Raw genomic sequence first — 19,587 nt, 5'->3', positions numbered from 1 at the left:
TCAAATTTCCCCAAACAGCCCTAGCACTCAAAAGTTTTCTTGATTTTTGGAGTAAATACAAGGTAATACAATTTCATACAAGTGCTAAAAAGTTAAATTCCCTACTCGTTAGAAAAATGCTCAAAGCCAAATAGCTATGTGTTGACCCGCTCAATAGGTGGAGGAACCAAGATTGTCAGCTGCTTGCCAAAGAGGGCATGTCAGGCTCCAAGCCTCAAGCGGAATTCAAACTCACAAACCAGACACTAACATGGAAAGAACAAAAACAGTCTGTCTAACCATTCCAACATCAGATCCAAATGCCACATGAGTTTATATCTAACCTGTTGTAGACTGCACTGTGGTGACTTCCTTTGTGGTAGATTCAGGGGTAGTGGTCACAACTGTTGTTACCTCCTTGGTCGTTGAAGGTGGGGCAGTTGTTGAAGGTGGGGCAGTTGTTGAAGGTAGGGCAGTTGTTGAGGGAGCCTCAGTAGTTGTCACGCGAGTAGTTGACTGCTCCGTTGTACTTGGAGGACCTATAAGATACAGTCCACAAAGTTTCAATTTGAGTTGGGTGAAAACAAAATAATCTTTTGCTCTTTTTGCTTTACTGGTCTTTATTTTCTAAAAATCTCCTGATGTGTTCCTTATAAGGGTCATAATATCAATTAAATCTTGAACCTTCATGGAAGCACTTGGTATAAGAGAATTATTTGTTTTGAATTACCAGTTGTGCTTTCTTCAGTGGTGCTCTGTACTGTAGTCGTCTCTTCAACAGTAGTTGACTCTGGAGTAGTTGTGTACACAACAGTGGTTGTCACCTCCTCAGTAGTTGATGGTGCCTCAGTAGTTGATGGTACAGTAGAAGTAACGGTAGTACTCACCACAGTGGTTCTAGTCTCGGTTGTTGAGACTTCTGTTTAGAGTATTAAAGTCATAATAATGTTACATGCTGGTTTCTATTTTCAATGCAAAAAATTCAAGTGAACACAATCTAGATCACGTTGCATATAATCTGGTAGCACACCGCTACTGTTGGTAATAACATTGATTAACTTTCTCTTCCATAGTTTGATACAAGTTGTTATAGATGATGGCCCAATTTGACACTCTGTTGTCCCCCTTTTGTTGAATTCTTTCTATCTCACAGTCATTTGGCAATGGACCGATCCAGTAAGCCCCTCCCACTGCGCACGTGGGCAAATTAACACGTGCTCCTCTCCAATGCCACACTGCATTTTCTGGCTGCGCGCGTCATACGCGCGTGCTCGCATGTCGGACTTTTGTGCACGCATGTCGGACATAAATCACGACTGTGATTGGTCAGAATACCATGGGGCAGTGCTTACTGGATCGGTCCATTGTTGACTGCTGTGATGTGGGATATGACGTTTTGAACACCCGAGGATACGCCCCTCGGGTGTTCAAAAGGTCATTATGCCACATCAGCGTAGACAATTATTCTTTTGTTATACCTCTGTCTTGGATTCTTTGGAGTGTGATATGAAAAAAAGGGAGTATACACAACAATCATGACAATCGAACGTCGACTCACATGCATGTCGCGTGCTAAAAACAGCTGATCATCTGCTACTTCGCTGCTCGCACTCATGTGAGAAAACATGGTGAAAATAGCGTGGGTACTAACAATACAAGCTTTTAACACTGTACTTCCTCTATGAGTGTGCCATGACTTTTTACACAAACTGAACGTGTGATCGTTCTAGGCCAATAAAAATACAGTATTTAAGACAGAGGTATAAAAAAAATTAGTATTAAATCCCTCATACAGTCACATCTAGTTCTGGACAGTCGTGAATTATAATTATATAACCAACATACAGATCCTTGTCATTTGATTGGTGGAACTCGCATAACGGGACATTCGTTATTTTTTCCATTCACACTGTGGCTCAAAAAGTACTATCCGCCCATGGGGAATGGGAAATACTATTCAACAGTTGGGATCATGACGCAGTATTTGTGTGCAAATGCATGTTGGTGTGCACATTCAGCATTGCGCGTAGTGTGTATTGTTCCAAAGAGCCAGCACTACTGCCTTGGGTTCAAACATTTTCGTGAAGGGGTGGTTTGGAAGAGAGAAATACATTTTTCACCAATTTTGTATTGAAATAAAAGTTCAAACTTATCAAATGACAAGGATTTATATGTCAGTTATATAAAACAAATATTGAGCGGCTTTCAATTGTGAAATGGGAGGAATATTATTGCTCGGTAAAATCTGGACTTTTCCAGTTCACTCGGTTTGCCTCGTGAAATGGAAAAGTCCAGATTTTACTTTGCGATAATATTCCTCCCATTCCACGCTGATCCACTCAATATTTGTATACTGTTTGATTATCAACATTTTCCCATGCATCAAATATTGTTTAGCAAGTTCTGTTGGAGCACTTGTAGACAATTTTTGCTTTTTTGAGGATTAGCAACAAAACCGTTAGCTCACCTGTTGTTGAGGGTGCCTCTGTTGTTGAGGGTGCACTGGTTGTAGTCACTGTGTTGTTTAAGAAAGCACAATCAAGTATCAATATATTTTTGATCCTACAAACAAAGTTCCTCTAACGATCAGCCATTGACAAAGGTCCTGCTGATTAGGCCATTCACCTTTCTTTGATTTGTATGTTTCAGGTCAATCCAGTCAAGTAAGTAGTTTGCAGCAGTTTGATTCATTTTTCAACGAATAACAAGAAAAGTTGTGTTAAATAAGCTAAAACGCCCCACAACTGTGACTGTTCCCATGACATGACACCACTCTTTTAACATCAACTTACCTGGGTCACATGGAACATTCATTTACATCATTATCGTTTCTTACACTGTATTGACGCCTATGACCCCGGAATACAAATTATTTGTTTGCTTTTCCACTTGGAAGTCATTGTATGTGATTTAAAAGAGTGAGTGAATGTGAATAGATCGTGTACCAGGAACATGAATAAAAGGAGACCAGACCAGTGGGTACACATAGTGCAAAATGTATGTAGGCAAAATGTGAGGTGCATGTATACTTAAACAATCACAAGGAATAGTTTCCTATTCCTGTATTCAATGAGTACATATGATATCACTATTCTTTCAATTTCAACCATGATGATCTGACAAGTCAAACATGAGTTATCAAATTTGGAGTACATATAAGAGTACAGCTGGCTGGTGAGTTACTGACGGTACACATTTTACACAAAGCAAAATACAAGTTATTATGTGCACATGTAAAAGTGCATGTACACATGTACACGTTGAAGTGTGCATTCAGTACACTTTAAAGGTTGAAAAGTGCCACATCCATGGAAAAAGAAATGTCTGTATAAGTTACCTGTCATGTTGCCCGACAAATAACTTATTATGATGACATTATTTCTTGTATTTTAATTAGAGCCTAGACATTTGGCATATGAGTCCAAAAGTGATTTGGAAACCCCCAAAACATTCCACCTATTTGCATCTACCGTACCAAGTCCCAAGTTGATATGCACAGTTTTTCTTGAGTTACATGTAAATGCTGTGAAAACTATTTCTGATGTTTTAATAAACACATTGACCTTGGCCTAAGGGGTCCAAAAAGTGACAGGTTTCTGGAGGATCCCCATGATAAATTGATTTGACCAGTTTTTTGTGTGTTATGGCGGGAAAAACTTTTCTATTGCTTTAATGAACCAGGGTCCAAACACATTAAGCTGAAGGTGGCAATAGCAAGCTACCTATCAAGGTTCATGACATACATGTCCATCAAGTCCAACTCGTGCTATCATTTTGAAAGCAAAAGTGTGATGCACGCACACATGCTGGCACATAGGTTTGTTTATGGTGTAAATCAAGGATTTTCTAAAGTTCCTCATCATCGATCTTTTGTTGATAGTCTACCTTTTTTGCTACAGCTCCCATTGGTTTTGTACACGTTTTCTAATCGAGGTCGTCCTTGACTCCTGTCCTCAATTACTCGATGATGCTTCACTTGTGTGTACTCGATTTCCACCATAAACATGCACCCATCTTTGTAAACACTGGCAATCGTGGACCTCTATTGTCCCTAATCCTCATTCCTTTGTTTGTACTCAGTTATTTGTTTGTACTTTTTAGCAAGAGCGCTCACTGGTTTTGTACACGAATTTCAATCATGGAATATCGGTCAATCATGGACCCTTTGTTTGTGCCCTAACTCTTTTGTCCCTAGTCCATGATTGCCTGTGTTTACATACTCACGCACACAGACGAGGCAGAAACAGTATTTTCACCGGCGGGGCTTAAAAAAGCAGCACAAACTACTTTTCACTCTTCATTCACATTGCTTTTGTTTTCCTATACTGCAGATAAATCTCCTTGTTTTCATCATCTCTTTTCATATTTCCTCATTTCATTCAATTCTACAGTCGTTCCATCATTATGCTCAAGAAGTAAAGAGAAAATAAGTGACTATAAAAATACCTCCGTGTTCACAACCGTTGAATATCACTTTGTAACCATCTGGGTTTGAGGTGATGATGCAAACTTTGAGTCCCGTCACCAACGCCATACTGGATGGTAGATAGATCTTTTGATCTGTTTTGCCAATAAAGATAGGAGAGCCAGCTTCATCTACTAGAGGCAGGTATGGTTGCCTGTCACCTGGTTGAAATTTGAAGGAAACAGTTATGTCTCCCGGTGGGCCTTGTTCTGTCTTTATGATGACCGACGTGATTTCAACCCGTGGGCTGAAGGTAGCCCCCAAACATGATCCATTGTGTGGTGATGTAACATCGTTGGGTGGGTTGCTAGGGCGCCACCAGTCAGTCGGAGGTAATTCATTGCCTGATTCTGGGTCTTCGCGTATTATCGTCACATTTGGCAATTTGTCAAGATCATCCGCACATACCTCTGGAGTAGTTGATGGTGGTGAAGTAGTTGACACTGATGTGATTCAAAATAAAAATGAAGGAAATAAAAAACATAAAGATGCATACCATTGAAAATGATGAAAAGATGATGAATGAGAGGTTTGCAGAAACACCATGTGGGAATAATTTCTCAATAAGAGAATGGTTCTGAAAAGAACCAGAGGTATTTAGAGCCATTCTCTTAGTTTAAGAAGTTATTCCCACATGGTGTTTCCGCAAACCTTTCATTTATTAGTACCTCCACAACGTAAAGCCTCAAATCTTACTTATGAAACAATAATTTAGTAATTTCTGCTTAATTCTTGCCCCTTTCAGTGGTGTCACTGGGAGTCACAGGCTTTGAGTGGGCAGATGGAATCCCCTTCCCCATACTCCCCTTTGTTACACTACTGGTCCTGTTAATTTTTTGTGAGTGTGATTTTATAAGCAGTAATTTTAATACAGGAATTTATATAACATCTGTTTATAAAAAATGAATCCAGTGTCTTGAATGGAGGTATAAATCTGAAACAACCTTACTAATGAAATCAGAATCATTTTTTATACCAATTATGGCCCAATGCACTGAAATAGTGAAATGGCAAGAGGTACCCAGCAGTAGAAAATTTGGGGAAAAAACAAAGTTTGGGGGCCGCTAACCTAAAGCAGCATTGCAATCAATCTAAACAGTTCAAGACTCAGGCCAAACATTATAGGAGCAATGCTGTAAGTAACTCAAACGTTCCCTTTAACCATGCGACTATCAGAATCAAATGTCTATCCCAAAACCTCTAACCTGTTGTCGACTCCACTGTAGTGACTTCCTTTGTGGTAGATTCAGGGGTAGTAGTCACAACTGTTGTTACCTCCTTGGTTGTTGAAGGTGGAGCAGTTGTTAAAGGTGGAGCAGTTGTTGAAGGTGGGGCAGTTGTTGAGGGTGGGGCAGTTGTTGAGGGTGGGGCAGTTGTTGAAGGTGGAGCAGTCGTTGAAGGTGGGGCAGTTGTTGAAGGTGGGGCAGTTGTTGAAGGTGGGGCAGTTGTTGAGGGTGGGACAGTTGTTGAGGGAGCCTCAGTAGTTGTCACACGAGTAGTTGACTTCTCTGTTGTACTTGGAGGACCTAAAAGATAAAGTCCACAAAGTTTTAACTTGAGTGGGGTTAAAACAAAATAACATTCAGCTCTTTTGCTCTTTACTGATCTTCATTTCAATGAGAAACTTATTTTCTATTCCATTGTAAAGGCCTAAAAGGAAACAAAAATTCCTGATATATTCCTTATTAGGGTCATCATTAGGGAAGATACAACATTTGCAAACATCAAAAAATGATATGATCAAATTATCACGAAATATTTTATTGGATTGTAAGGGAATGAAAGTCCAAAGCATCCTTTAAAATTGTGGCCCCAGGTGTGCTGACATTTTCAGGAAAATTTGTATTTTTCCAACGCTGGTCGGCCGACCAGCGTTGGAGAAAACTGGCTTTTTTTTTCAAAACTGCTTCTAAGTTTTCATATTTAATTATTCCACATTTTCTTTGCAATTGATTACACCTCTGTGAAGGGGTTCAAGCCTGCTAGACTGATTCTCTGACCTTACAATTCCCCAAAGTATATAAATTGTTCTGTTTCATCTTAAGTGGGATCAGGGAACCAGACTACAAGAAAATGGTTGGTTTTCTTGGATTTTCCAGCATCTCCAAACCCAAAATGTGAAGCAAGTCAGTTTAACAATATTTGCTATGACATACTAATCTTCCAAATTCATTTATTTCTGACAATTGAAGCAAATGTTGTACATTCCCTTTAAACAAAGTGTTTAATACCGGTCAAGTACATATTTATTCCCATTCATCAATACCTTTTCGGTCAAATAATCAAAACTTTTCAGTCCAAAAGACAAAAGTGTTCAACAAGTTTATCTCATGTTTTTTGGGACACCCTTCAAGCATTATTATGGTATGTCCAGTCTCGCGAGTGTTGTAAAAAAAACTCCTTATAAATTACGGAGATTGGTGTGTGCATCACACGCACTAGCAATGTGGCGCATAACGCAGCTGTGCCGGTGTATTGTAAATTTAGGACTACGAAATTCTGAACCACCGGTAGTATTACGCATGCCTATGTGAGCCAAATTGTGACCTTCAACCGATAAAACGGTAAAGCACCAGATTTCATAGGAGTCCAAATTTCATGTGACTAGTGTTTAACACCAGCCAGCCATGTCTTTATTAAGGGAATAAATGTGTGCTCCGGAGGTTTTTATCACTCGTTTAATACCGCTTAGAGTCTGGGTGCTGATAATTACCCGAGCCGGAGGCGAGGGTAATTATCAGCACCCAGACTATAAGCGGTATTAAACAGAGTGATAAATACCGACCGAGCACATATTTATTCCCATTCATAAATACCTTATCCGTAAAAAATATCAAATAATTCGTTCAAAAAATCCCGATTTTGTTCAACAAGTTCACTTCATGCTTTTTGAAACATCCCTCTAGCAAAATAATGGAGTGTTCTGCTGGCGAGTAAGATGTAAACAACCCTTTTATGGAGATTGACGCGCGCGTAACATGTTCTGCGCGATGTCACGCAGAACGCACCTGGGGCGTTGCGTTTTGAATTTAGAACTATAAAATTCTGACTCGCTTGTAGTGTTGCGCATGCCTACGTGAGGATTGTGAACGTTCAACCAATGAAACGGTAAGAGGCACTGGATTTTTAGGAGTCCACATTTTATTGTGACACTGGAAAAGTGTTTAAGACCAGCTAGCCATGTCTTTATCATCCGTTTAAGACCGGCCACGTGACGGGCTCTCGACCAATAGGAATAGCTAAACTGTCTGAGGTATTTATGAATAACCGTTGAAGACCAGCCACGTGACATACTCTCGACCAAGAGGAATGGGGTTTTTAAAAACTGTCTTAGGTATTTATGAATATAAATGACATCTTGCACCTTCAAATTCATGGAAGCACTTGGTAAAAGAGAATTATTGGTCTTGAATTACCAGTTGTACTTTCTTCAGTGGTGCTCAGTACTGTAGTCGTCTCTTCAACTGTAGTTGACTCTGGAGTAGTTGTGTACACAACAGTGGTTGTCACCTCCTCAGTAGTCGATGGTGCCTCAGTAGTTGACGGTACAGTTGAAGTAACGGTAGTACTCACAACAGTGGTTCTAGCCTCTGTTGTGGAGGCCTCTGTTATTGGGAAAATGATAAAATGTTTGTCAGTTGTAATCTTCAAAGGTATAATAAACTTGAAGATTATAAGCTATGAACTTTACCTATTTCCTTTCCTTGATTTTCTGTTTTGTACAAAATTGTGGTACAGATCATTCCAGCAAGTTTTCATAATACTTGAGGCACCTTTGAATGTCATACCGATAAAGCGCACCTTATAAATGCTGTTTATTATTGTTATTATTTTTTCCATTTCCCTATCTTATGGTTGATCAATATAATTTCAGCAATTGTATATAAAAGTGCCATAATATTAAATATCAACACAGAAGGGTCAGTATAATCAACCACTTAGCCCTCGAAGCGCATACAAATGTCAAGTCATTCAATCCTCAAACTTCCCTAAACAGCCCAAGCACTCAAAAGTTTTAATGATTTATGGAGTAAATACAATGTAATACAATTTCATACAAGTGCTAAAAAGTTAAATTCCCTACTCGTTAGAAAAATGCTCAAAGCCAAATAGCTATGTGTTGACACGCTCAATAGGTGGAAAACCAAGATTGTCAGCTGCTTGCCAAAGAGGGCATGTCAGGCTCCAAGCCTCAAGCGGAATTCAAACTCACAAACCAGACACTAACATGGAAAGAACAAAAACAGTCTGTCTAACCATTCCAACATCAGATCCAAATGCCACATGAGGTTGTATCTAACCTGTTGTAGACTGCACTGTGGTGACTTCCTTTGTGGTAGATTCAGGGGTTGTGGTCACAACTGTTGTTACCTCCTTGGTCGTTGAAGGTGGGGCAGTTGTTGAAGGTGGGGCAGTTGTTGAGGGAGCCTCAGTAGTTGTCACGCGAGTAGTTGACTGCTCCGTTGTACTTGGAGGACCTATAAGATACAGTCCACAAAGTTTCAATTTGAGTTAGGTGAAAACAAAATATTCTTTTGCTCTTTGCTCTTTCCTGGTAATTTTTTTTTTTAAATCTCCTCATGCATTCCATATAAGGGTCATAATATCAATTAAATCTTGAACCTTCATGGAAGCACTTGGTATAAGAGAATTATTTGTTTTGAATTACCAGTTGTACTTTCTTCAGTGGTGCTCTGTACTGTAGTCGTCTCTTCAACAGTAGTTGATTCTGGAGTAGTTGTGTACACAACAGTGGTTGTCACCTCCTCAGTAGTCGATGGTGCCTCAGTAGTTGACGGTACAGTTGAAGTAACGGTAGTACTCACAACAGTGGTTCTAGCCTCTGTCGTGGAGGCCTCTGTTATTGGGAAAATGATAAAATGTTTGTCAGTTGTAATCTTCAAAGGTATAATAAACTTGAAGATAATAAGCTATGAACTTTACCTATTTCGTTTCCTTGATTTTTTTTTATGTACAAGATTTTGGTACAGATCATTCCAGAGAGTTTTCATAATACTTGAGGCACCTTTGAATGTCATAACGATAAGCGCACCTTATAAATGCTGTTTATTATTGTTATTATTTTTTTCCATTTCCTTATCTTATAGTTGATCAATATAATTTCAGCAATTGTATATAAAAAAGTGCTATAATATTAAATATAAACACAGAAGGGTCAGTATAATCAACCACTTAGCCCTCAAAGCGCCAACAAATGTCAAGTCATTCAATCCTCAAACTTCGCCAAACAGCCCTAGCACTCAAAATTTTTATTGATTTATGGAGTAAATACAATGTAATACAATTTCATACAAGTGCTAAAAAGTTAAATTCCCTACCCGTTAGAAAAATGCTCAAAGCCAAATAGCTATGTGTTGACACGCTCAATAGGTGGAAAACCAAGATTGTCAGCTGCTTGCCAAAGAGGGCATGTCAGGCTCCAAGCCTCAAGCGGAATTCAAACTCACAAACCAGACACTAACATGGAAAGAACAAAAACAGTCTGTCTAACCATTCCAACATCAGATCCAAATGCCACATGAGGTTGTATCTAACCTGTTGTAGACTGCACTGTGGTGACTTCCTTTGTGGTAGATTCAGGGGTAGTGGTCACAACTGTTGTTACCTCCTTGGTCGTTGAAGGTGGGGCAGTTGTTGAAGGTGGGGCAGTTGTTGAGGGAGCCTTAGTAGTTGTCACGCGAGTAGTTGACTTCTCCGTTGTACTTGGAGGACCTATAAGATCCACAAAGTTTCAATTTGAGTTGGGTGAAAACAAAAAATCTTTTGCTCTTTTTGCTTTACTGGTCTTTATTTTCTAAAAATCTCCTGATGTGTTCCTTATAAGGGTCATAATATCAATTAAATCTTGAACCTTCATGGAAGCACTTGGTATAAGAGAATTATTTGTTTTGAATTACCAGTTGTGCTTTCTTCAGTGGTGCTCAGTACTGTAGTTGTCTCTTCAATAGTAGTTGACTCTGGAGTAGTTGTGTAAACAACAGTGGTTGTCACCTCCTCAGTAGTTGATGGTGCCTCAGTACTTGATGGTACAGTAGAAGTAACGGTTGTACTCACCACAGTGGTTCTAGCCTCGGTTGTTGAGACTTCTGTTTAGAGTATTAAAGTCATAATAATGTTACATGCTGGTTTCTATTTTCAATGCAGAAAATTCAAGTGAACACAATCTAGATCACGTTGCATATAATCTGGTAGCACACCGCTACTGTTGGTAATAACATTGATTAACTTTCTCTTCCATAGTTTGATACAAGTTGTTATAGATGATGGCCCAATTTGACACTCTGTTGTCCCCCTTTTGTTGAATTCTTTCTATCTCACAGTCATTTGGCAATGGACCGATCCAGTAAGCCCCTCCCACTGCGCACGTGGGCAAATTAACACGTGCTCCTCTCCAATGCCACACTGCATTTTCCGGCTGGTTCGGTTCGCCTCGGTTCGCCTCGTGAAATGGAAAAGTCCAGATTTTACTTTACGATAATATTCCTCCCATTCCAGGCTGATCCACTCAATATTTGTATACTGTTTGATTATCAACATTTTCCCATGCATCAAATATTGTTTAGCAAGTCCTGTTGGAGCACTTGTAGACAATTTTTTTTGCTTTTTTGAGGATTAGCAACAAAACCGTTAGCTCACCTGTTGTTGAGGGTGCCTCTGTTGTTGAGGGTGCACTGGTTGTAGTCACTGTGTTGTTTAAGAAAGCACAATCAAGTATCAATATATTTTTGATCCTACTCTTTTTATAAACAGAACTAAACAACTACTACAAAAATCAACAACATTTCATGGCCTAATGTTTTGATCCTAGTAGAAAGTTTGACAAAGTTCCTCTAACGATCAGCCATTGACAAAGGTCCTGCTGATTAGGCCATTCACCTTTCTTTGATTTGTATGTTTCAGGTCAATCCAGTCAAGTAAGTAGTTTGCAGCAGTTTGATTCATTTTTCAACGAATAACAAGAAAAGTTGTGTTAAATAAGCTAAAATGCCCCACAACTGTGACTGTTCCCATGACATGACACCACTCTTTTAACATCAACTTACCTGGGTCACATGGAACGTTCATTTACATCATTATCATATCTTTAGGTTACACAGTATTAACGCCTATGACCCCGGAATAAAAAGTATTTGTTTGCTTTTCCACTTGGAAGTCATTGTATGTGATTTAAAAGAGTGAGTGAATGTGAATAGATCCTGTACCAGGAACATGAATAAAAGGAGACCAGACCAGTGGGTACACATAGTGCAAAATGTATGTAGGCAAAATGTGAGGTGCATGTATACTTAAACAATCACAAGGAATAGTTTCCTATTCCTGTATTCAATGAGTACATATGATATCACTATTCTTTCAATTTCAACCATGATGATCTGACAAGTCAAACATGAGTTATCAAATTTGGAGTACATATAAGTGTACAGCTGGCTGGTGAGTAACTGACGGTACACATTTTACACAATGCAAAATACAAGTTATTATGTGCACATGTAATAGTGCATGTACACATGTACACGTTGAAGTTTGCATTCAGTACACTTTAAAGGTTGAAAAGTGCCACATCCATGGAAAAAGAAATGTCTGTATAAGTTACCTGTCATGTTGCCTGACAAGTAACTTATTATGATGACATTATTTCTTGTATTTTAATTAGAGCCTAGACATTTGGCATATGAGTCCAAAAGTGATTTGGAAACCCCCAAAACATTCCACCTATTTGCATCTACCGTACCAAGTCCCAAGTTGATATGCACAGTTTTTCTTGAGTTACATGTAAATGCTGAGAAAACTATTTCTGATGTTTTAATAAACACATTGACCTTGGCCTAAGGGGTCCAAAAAGTGACAGGTTTCTGGAGGATCCCCATGATAAATTGATTTGACCAGTTTTTTGTGTGTTATGGCGGGAAAAACTTTTCTATTGCTTTAATGAACCAGGGTCCAAACACATTAAGCTGAAGGTGGCAATAGCAAGCTACCTATCAAGGTTCATGACATACATGTCCATCAAGTCCAACTCGTGCTATCATTTTGAAAGCAAAAGTGTGATGCACGCACACATGCTGGCACATAGGTTTGTTTATGGTGTAAATCAAGGATTTTCTAAAGTTCCTCATCATCGATCTTTTGTTGATAGTCTACCTTTTTTGCTACAGCTCCCATTGATTTTGTACACGTTTTCTAATCGAGGTCGTCCTTGACTCCTGTCCTCAATTACTCGATGATGCTTCACTTGTGTGTACTCGATTTCCACCATAAACATGCACCCATCTTTGTAAACACTGGCAATCGTGGACCCCTATTGTCCCTAATCCTCATTCCTTTGTTTGTACTCAGTACTTTGTACTTTTTAGCAAGAGCGCTCACTGGTTTTGTACACGAATTTCAATCATGGAATATCGGTCAATCATGGACCCTTTGTTTGTGCCCTAACTCTTTTGTCCCTAGTCCATGATTGCCTGTGTTTACATACTCACGCACACAGACGAGGCAGAAACAGTATTTTCACCGGCGGGGCTTAAAAAAGCAGCACAAACTACTTTTCACTCTTCATTCACATTGCATTTGTTTTCCAATACTGCAGATAAATCTCCTTGTTTTCATCATCTCTTTTCATATTTCCTCATTTCATTCAATTCTACAGTCGTTCCATCATATGCTCAAGAAGTAAAGAGAAAATAAGTGACTATAAAAATACCTCCATGTTCACAACCGTTGAATATCACTTTGTAACCATCTGGGTTTGAGGTGATGATGCAAACTTTGAGTCCCGTCACCAACGCCATACTGGATGGTAGATAGATCTTTTGATCTGTTTTGCCAATAAAGATAGGAGAGCCAGCTTCATCTACTAGAGGCAGGTATGGTTGCCTGTCACCTGGTTGAAATTTGAAGGAAACAGTTATGTCTCCCGGTGGGCCTTGTTCTGTCTTTATGATGACCGACGTGATTTCAACCCGTGGGCTGAAGGTAGCCCCCAAACATGATCCATTGTGTGGTGATGTAACATCGTTGGGTGGGTTGCTAGGGCGCCACCAGTCAGTCGGAGGTAATTCATTGCCTGATTCTGGGTCTTCACGTATTATCGTCACATTTGGCAATTTGTCAAGATCATCCGCACATACCTCTGGAGTAGTTGATGGTGGTGAAGTAGTTGACACTGATGTGATTCAAAATAAAAATGAAGGAAACAGAAAACATAAAGATGCATACCATTGAAAATGATGAAAAGATGATGAATGAGAGGTTTGCAGAAACACCATGTGGGAATAATTTCTCAATAACAGAATGGTTCTGAAAAGAACCAGAGGTATTTAGAGCCATTCTCTTAGTTTAAGAAGTTATTCCCACATGGTGTTTCCGCAAACCTTTCATTTATTAGTACCTCCACAACGTAAAGCCTCTAATCTTACTTATGAAACAATAATTTAGTAATTTCTGCTTCATTCTTGCCTCTTTCAGTGGTGTCACTGGGAGTCACAGGCTTTGAGTGGGCAGGGGGAATCCCCTTCCCCATACTCCCCTTTGTTACATTTCTGGTCCTGTTTTTTGTGAGTGTGATTTTATAAGCAGTAATTTTAATACAGGAATTTATATAACATCTGTTTATAAAAAATGAATCCAGTGTCTTGAATGGAGGTATAAATCTGAAACAACCTTACTAATGAAATCAGAATCATTTTTTATACCAATTGCGGCCCAATGCACTGAAATAGTGAAATGGCAAGAGGTACCCAGCAGTAGAAAATTTGGGGAAAAACAAAGTTTGGGGGCCGCTAACCTAAAGCAGCATTGCAAGCAATCCAAACAGTTCAAGACTCAGGCCAAACATTATAGGAGCAATGCTGTAAGTAACTCAAACATTCCCTTTAACCATGCGACTATCAGAATCAAATGTCTATCCCAAAACCTCTAACCTGTTGTCGACTCCACTGTAGTGACTTCCTTTGTGGTAGATTCAGGGGTAGTAGTCACAACTGTTGTTACCTCCTTGGTTGTTGAAGGTGGAGCAGTTGTTGAAGGTGGGGCAGTTGTTGAAGGTGGGGCAGTTGTTGAGGGTGGGGCAGTTGTTGAGGGTGGGGCAGTCGTTGAAGGTGGAGCAGTCGTTGAAGGTGGGGCAGTTGTTGAAGGTGGGGCAGTTGTTGAAGGTGGGGCAGTTGTTGAGGGTGGGACAGTTGTTGAGGGAGCCTCAGTAGTTATCACACGAGTAGTTGACTTCTCTGTTGTACTTGGAGGACCTAAAAGATAAAGTCCACAAAGTTTTAACTTGAGTGGGGTTAAAACAAAATAACATTCAGCTCTTTTGCTCTTTACTGATCTTCATTTCAATGAGAAACTTATTTTCTATTCCATTGTAAAGGCCTAAAAGGAAACAAAAATTCCTGATATATTCCTTATTAGGGTCATAATTAGGGAAGATACAACATTTGCAAACATCAAAAAATGACATGATCAAATTATCACGAAATATTTTATTGGATTGTAAGGGAATGAAAGTCCAAAGCATCCTTTAAAATTGTGGCTCCAGGTGTGCTGACATTTTCAGGAAAACTTGTATTTTTCCAACGCTGGTCGGCCGACCAGCGTTGGAGAAAACTGGCTTTTTTTATCAAAACTGCTTCCAAGTTTTCATATTTAGTTATTCCACATTTTCTTTGCAATTGATTACACCTCTGTGAAGGGGTTCAAGCCTGCTAGACTGATTCTCTGACCTTACAATTCCCCAAAGTATATAAATTGTTCTGTTTCATCTTAAGTGGGATCAGGGAACCAGACTACAAGAAAATGGTTGGTTTTCTTGGATTTTCCAGCATCTCCAAACCCAAAATGTGAAGCAAGTCAGTTTAACAATATTTGCTATGACATACCAATCTTCCAAATTCATTTATTTCTGACAATTGAAGCAAATGTTGTACATTCCCTTGAAACAAAGTGTTTAATACCGGTCAAGTACATATTTATTCCCATTCATCAATACCTTTTCGGTCAAATAATCAAAACTTTTCAGTCCAAAAGGCAAAAGTGTTCAGCAAGTTTATCTCATGTTTTTTGGGACACCCTTCAAGCATTATCATGGTATGTCCAGTCTCGCGAGTGTTGTAAAAAAACTCCTTATAAATTACGGAGATTGGCGTGCGCATCACATGCACTAGTGATGTGGCGCATAACGCAGCTGTGCCGGTGTATTGTAAATTTAGGACTACGAAATTCTGAACCACCGGTAGTATTACGCATGCCTATGTGAGCCAAATTGTGAACCTTCAACCGATAAAACGGTAAAGCACCAGATTTCATAGGAGTCCAAATTTCATGTGACTAGTGTTTAAACACCAGCCAGCCATGTCTTTATTAACCGTTGAAGACCAGCCACGTGACATACTCTTGACCAAGAGGAATGGGGTTTTTAAAAACTGTCTTAGGTATTTATGAATATAAATGACATCTTGCACCTTCAAATTCATGGAAGCACTTGGTAAAAGAGAATTATTGGTCTTGAATTACCAGTTGTACTTTCTTCAGTGGTGCTCAGTACTGTAGTCGTCTCTTCAACTGTAGTTGACTCTGGAGTAGTTGTGTACACAACAGTGGTTGTCACCTCCTCAGTAGTCGATGGTGCCTCAGTAGTTGATGGTACAGTTGAAGTAACGGTAGTACTCACAACAGTGGTTCTAGCCTCTGTTGTGGAGGCCTCTGTTATTGGGAAAATGATAAAATGTTTGTCAGTTGTAATCTTCAAAGGTATAATAAACTTGAAGATTATAAGCTATGAACTTGACCTATTTCCTTTCCTTGATTTTCTGTTTTGTACAAAATTGTGGTACAGATCATTCCAGCAAGTTTTCATAATACTTGAGGCACCTTTGAATGTCATACCGATAAAGCGCACCTTATAAATGCTGTTTATTATTGTTATTATTTTTTCCATTTCCCTATCTTATGGTTGATCAATATAATTTCAGCAATTGTATATAAAAGTGCCATAATATTAAATATAAACACCGAAGGGTCAGTATAATCAACCACTTAGCCCTCAAAGTGCATACAAATGTCAAGTCATTCAATCCTCAAACTTCCCCAAACAGCCCTAGCACTCAAAAGTTTTATTGATTTATGGAGTAAATACAATGTAATACAATTTCATACAAGTGCTAAAAAGTTAAATTCCCTACCCGTTAGAAAAATGCTCAAAGCCAAATAGCTATGTGTTGACACGCTCAATAGTTGGAAAACCAAGATTGTCAGCTGCTTGCCAAAGAGGGCATGTCAGGTTCCAAGCTTCAAGCGGAATTCAAACTCACAAACCAGACACTAACATGGAAAGAACAAAAACAGTCTGTCTAACCATTCCAACATCAGATCCAAATGCCACATGAGTTTATATCTAACCTGTTGTAGACTGCACTGTGGTGACTTCCTTTGTGGTAGATTCAGGGGTAGTGGTCACAACTGTTGTTACCTCCTTGGTCGTTGAAGGTGGGGCAGTTGTTGAAGGTGGGGCAGTTGTTGAGGGAGCCTTAGTAGTTGTCACGCGAGTAGTTGACTTCTCCGTTGTACTTGGAGGACCTATAAGATCCACAAAGTTTCAATTTGAGTTAGGTGAAAACAAAATAATCTTTTGCTCTTTGCTCTTTCCTGGTTATTTTTAAAAAAAAATCTCCTCATGCATTCCATATAAGGGTCATAATATCAATTAAATCTTGAACCTTCATGGAAACACTTGGTATAAGAGAATTATTTGTTTTGAATTACCAGTTGTGCTTTCTTCAGTGGTGCTCTGTACTGTAGTCGTCTCTTCAACAGTAGTTGACTCTGGAGTAGTTGTGTAAACAACAGTGGTTGTCACCTCCTCAGTAGTTGATGGTGCCTCAGTAGTTGATGGTACAGTAGAAGTAACGGTTGTACTCACCACAGTGGTTCTAGCCTCGGTTGTTGAGACTTCTGTTTAGAGTATTAAAGTCATAATAATGTTACATGCTGGTTTCTATTTTCAATGCAGAAAATTCAAGTGAACACAATCTAGATCACGTTGCATATAATCTGGTAACACACCGCTACTGTTGGTAATAACATTGATTAACTTTCTCTTCCATAGTTTGATACAAGTTGTTATAGATGATGCCCAATTTGACACTCTGTTGTCCCCCTTTTGTTGAATTCTTTCTATCTCACAGTCATTTGGCAATGGACCGATCCAGTAAGCCCCTCCCACTGCGCACGTGGGCAAATTAACACGTGCTCCTCTCCAATGCCACACTGCATTTTCCGGCTGCGCGCGTCATACGCGCGTGCTCGCATGTCGGACTTTTGTGCACGCATGTCGGACATAAATCACGACTGTGATTGGTCAGAATACTTTGGGGCAGTGCTTACTGGATCGGTCCATTGTTGACTGCTGTGATGTGGGATATGACGTTTTGAACACCCGGGGATACGCCCCTCGGGTGTTCAAAAGGTCATTATGCCACATCACAGTAGACAATTATTTTTTTGTTATACCTCTGTCTTGGATTCTTTGGAGTGTGATATGAAAAAAAAAGGAGTATACACAACAATCATGACAATCGAACGTCGACTCACATGCATGTCGCGTGCTAAAAACAGCTGATCATCTGCTACTTCGCTGCTCGCACTCATGTGAGAAAACATGGTGAAAATAGCGTGGGTACTAACAATACAAGCTTTTAACACTGTACTTCCTCTATGAGTGTGCCATGACTTTTTACACAAACTGAACGTGTGATCGTTCTAGGCCAATAAAAATACAGTATTTAAGACAGAGGTATAAAAAAATTAGTATTAAATCCCTCATACAGTCACATCTAGTTCTGGACAGTCGTGAATTATAATTATATAACAGACATACAGATCCTTGTCATTTGATTGGTGGAACTCGCATAACATGACATTCGTTATTTTTTCCATTCACACTGTGGCTCAAAAAGTACTATCCGCCCATGGGGAATGGGAAATACTATTCAACAGTTGGGATCATGATGCAGTATTTGTGTGCAAATGCATGCTGGTGTGCACATTCAGCATTGCGCGTAGTGTGTATTGTTCCAAAGAGCCAGCACTACTGCCTTGGGTTCAAACATTTTCGTGAAGGGGTGGTTTGGAAGAGAGAAATACATTTGTCACCAATTTGGTATTGAAATAAAAGTTCAAACTTATCAAATGACAAGGATTTATATGTCAGTTATATAAAACAAATATTGAGTGGCTTTAAATTGTGAAATGGGAGGAATATTATTGCTCGGTAAAATCTGGACTTTTCCAGTTCACTCGGTTCGCCTCGTGAAATGGAAAAGTCCAGATTTTACTTTGCGATAATATTCCTCCCATTCCACGCTGATCCACTCAATATTTGTATACTGTTTGATTATCAACATTTTCCCATGCATCAAATATTGTTTAGCAAGTTCTGTTGGAGCACTTGTAGACATTTTTTTTGCTTTTTTGAGGATTAGCAACAAAACCGTTAGCTCACCTGTTGTTGAGGGTGCCTCTGTTGTTGAGGGTGCACTGGTTGTAGTCACTGTGTTGTTTAAGAAAGCACAATCAAGTATCAATATATTTTTGATCCTACTCTTTTTATAAACAGAACTAAACAACTACTACAAAAATCAACAACATTTCATGGCCTAATGTTTTGATCCTAGTAGAAAGTTTGACAAAGTTCCTCTAACGATCAGCCATTGACAAAGGTCCTGCTGATTAGGCCATTCACCTTTCTTTGATTTGTATGTTTCAGGTCAATCCAGTCAAGTAAGTAGTTTGCAGCAGTTTGATTCATTTTTCAACGAATAACAAGAAAAGTTGTGTTAAATAAGCTAAAATGCCCCACAACTGTGACTGTTCCCATGACATGACACCACTCTTTTAACATCAACTTACCTGGGTCACATGGAACGTTCATTTACATCATTATCATATCTTTAGGTTACACTGTATTAACGCCTATGACCCCGGAATACAAATTATTTGTTTGCTTTTCCACTTGGAAGTCATTGTATGTGATTTAAAAGAGTGAGTGAATGTGAATAGATCCTGTACCAGGAACATGAATAAAAGGAGACCAGACCAGTGGGTACACATAGTGCAAAATGTATGTAGGCAAAATG

The 19,587-nt window shown here is 39.2% G+C and overlaps 1 protein-coding gene across 1 annotated transcript in view; it reads right to left on the bottom strand.

Annotated features, from left to right (window-relative positions):
• The window catches only part of LOC119719705 (mucin-2-like), a 180,664-nt gene that overhangs the window by 36,507 nt on the left and 124,570 nt on the right, over positions 1–19,587 (bottom strand). Inside the window, exons 58-68 of the mRNA XM_038189202.1 lie at positions 16,853–17,029; positions 15,968–16,156; positions 10,001–10,177; positions 9,114–9,302; positions 8,746–8,922; positions 7,861–8,049; positions 5,650–5,970; positions 4,426–4,887; positions 2,447–2,494; positions 766–898; positions 484–518 (exon numbers count right to left, since the gene is read on the bottom strand). Of these exons, the coding sequence (XP_038045130.1) occupies positions 484–518; positions 766–898; positions 2,447–2,494; positions 4,426–4,887; positions 5,650–5,970; positions 7,861–8,049; positions 8,746–8,922; positions 9,114–9,302; positions 10,001–10,177; positions 15,968–16,156; positions 16,853–17,029 (2,097 nt within the window). The remainder of the gene's footprint in view (positions 1–483; positions 519–765; positions 899–2,446; positions 2,495–4,425; positions 4,888–5,649; positions 5,971–7,860; positions 8,050–8,745; positions 8,923–9,113; positions 9,303–10,000; positions 10,178–15,967; positions 16,157–16,852; positions 17,030–19,587) is intronic.

Source organism: Patiria miniata, unplaced genomic scaffold (genome assembly GCF_015706575.1).
Source record: "Patiria miniata isolate m_02_andy unplaced genomic scaffold, ASM1570657v1 HiC_scaffold_8, whole genome shotgun sequence".
In the NCBI taxonomy this organism is placed as follows: domain Eukaryota; kingdom Metazoa; phylum Echinodermata; class Asteroidea; order Valvatida; family Asterinidae; genus Patiria; species Patiria miniata.
Note: the sequence above shows the minus strand (reverse complement) of the source record. Positions and strands in the feature narration are given on the sequence as shown.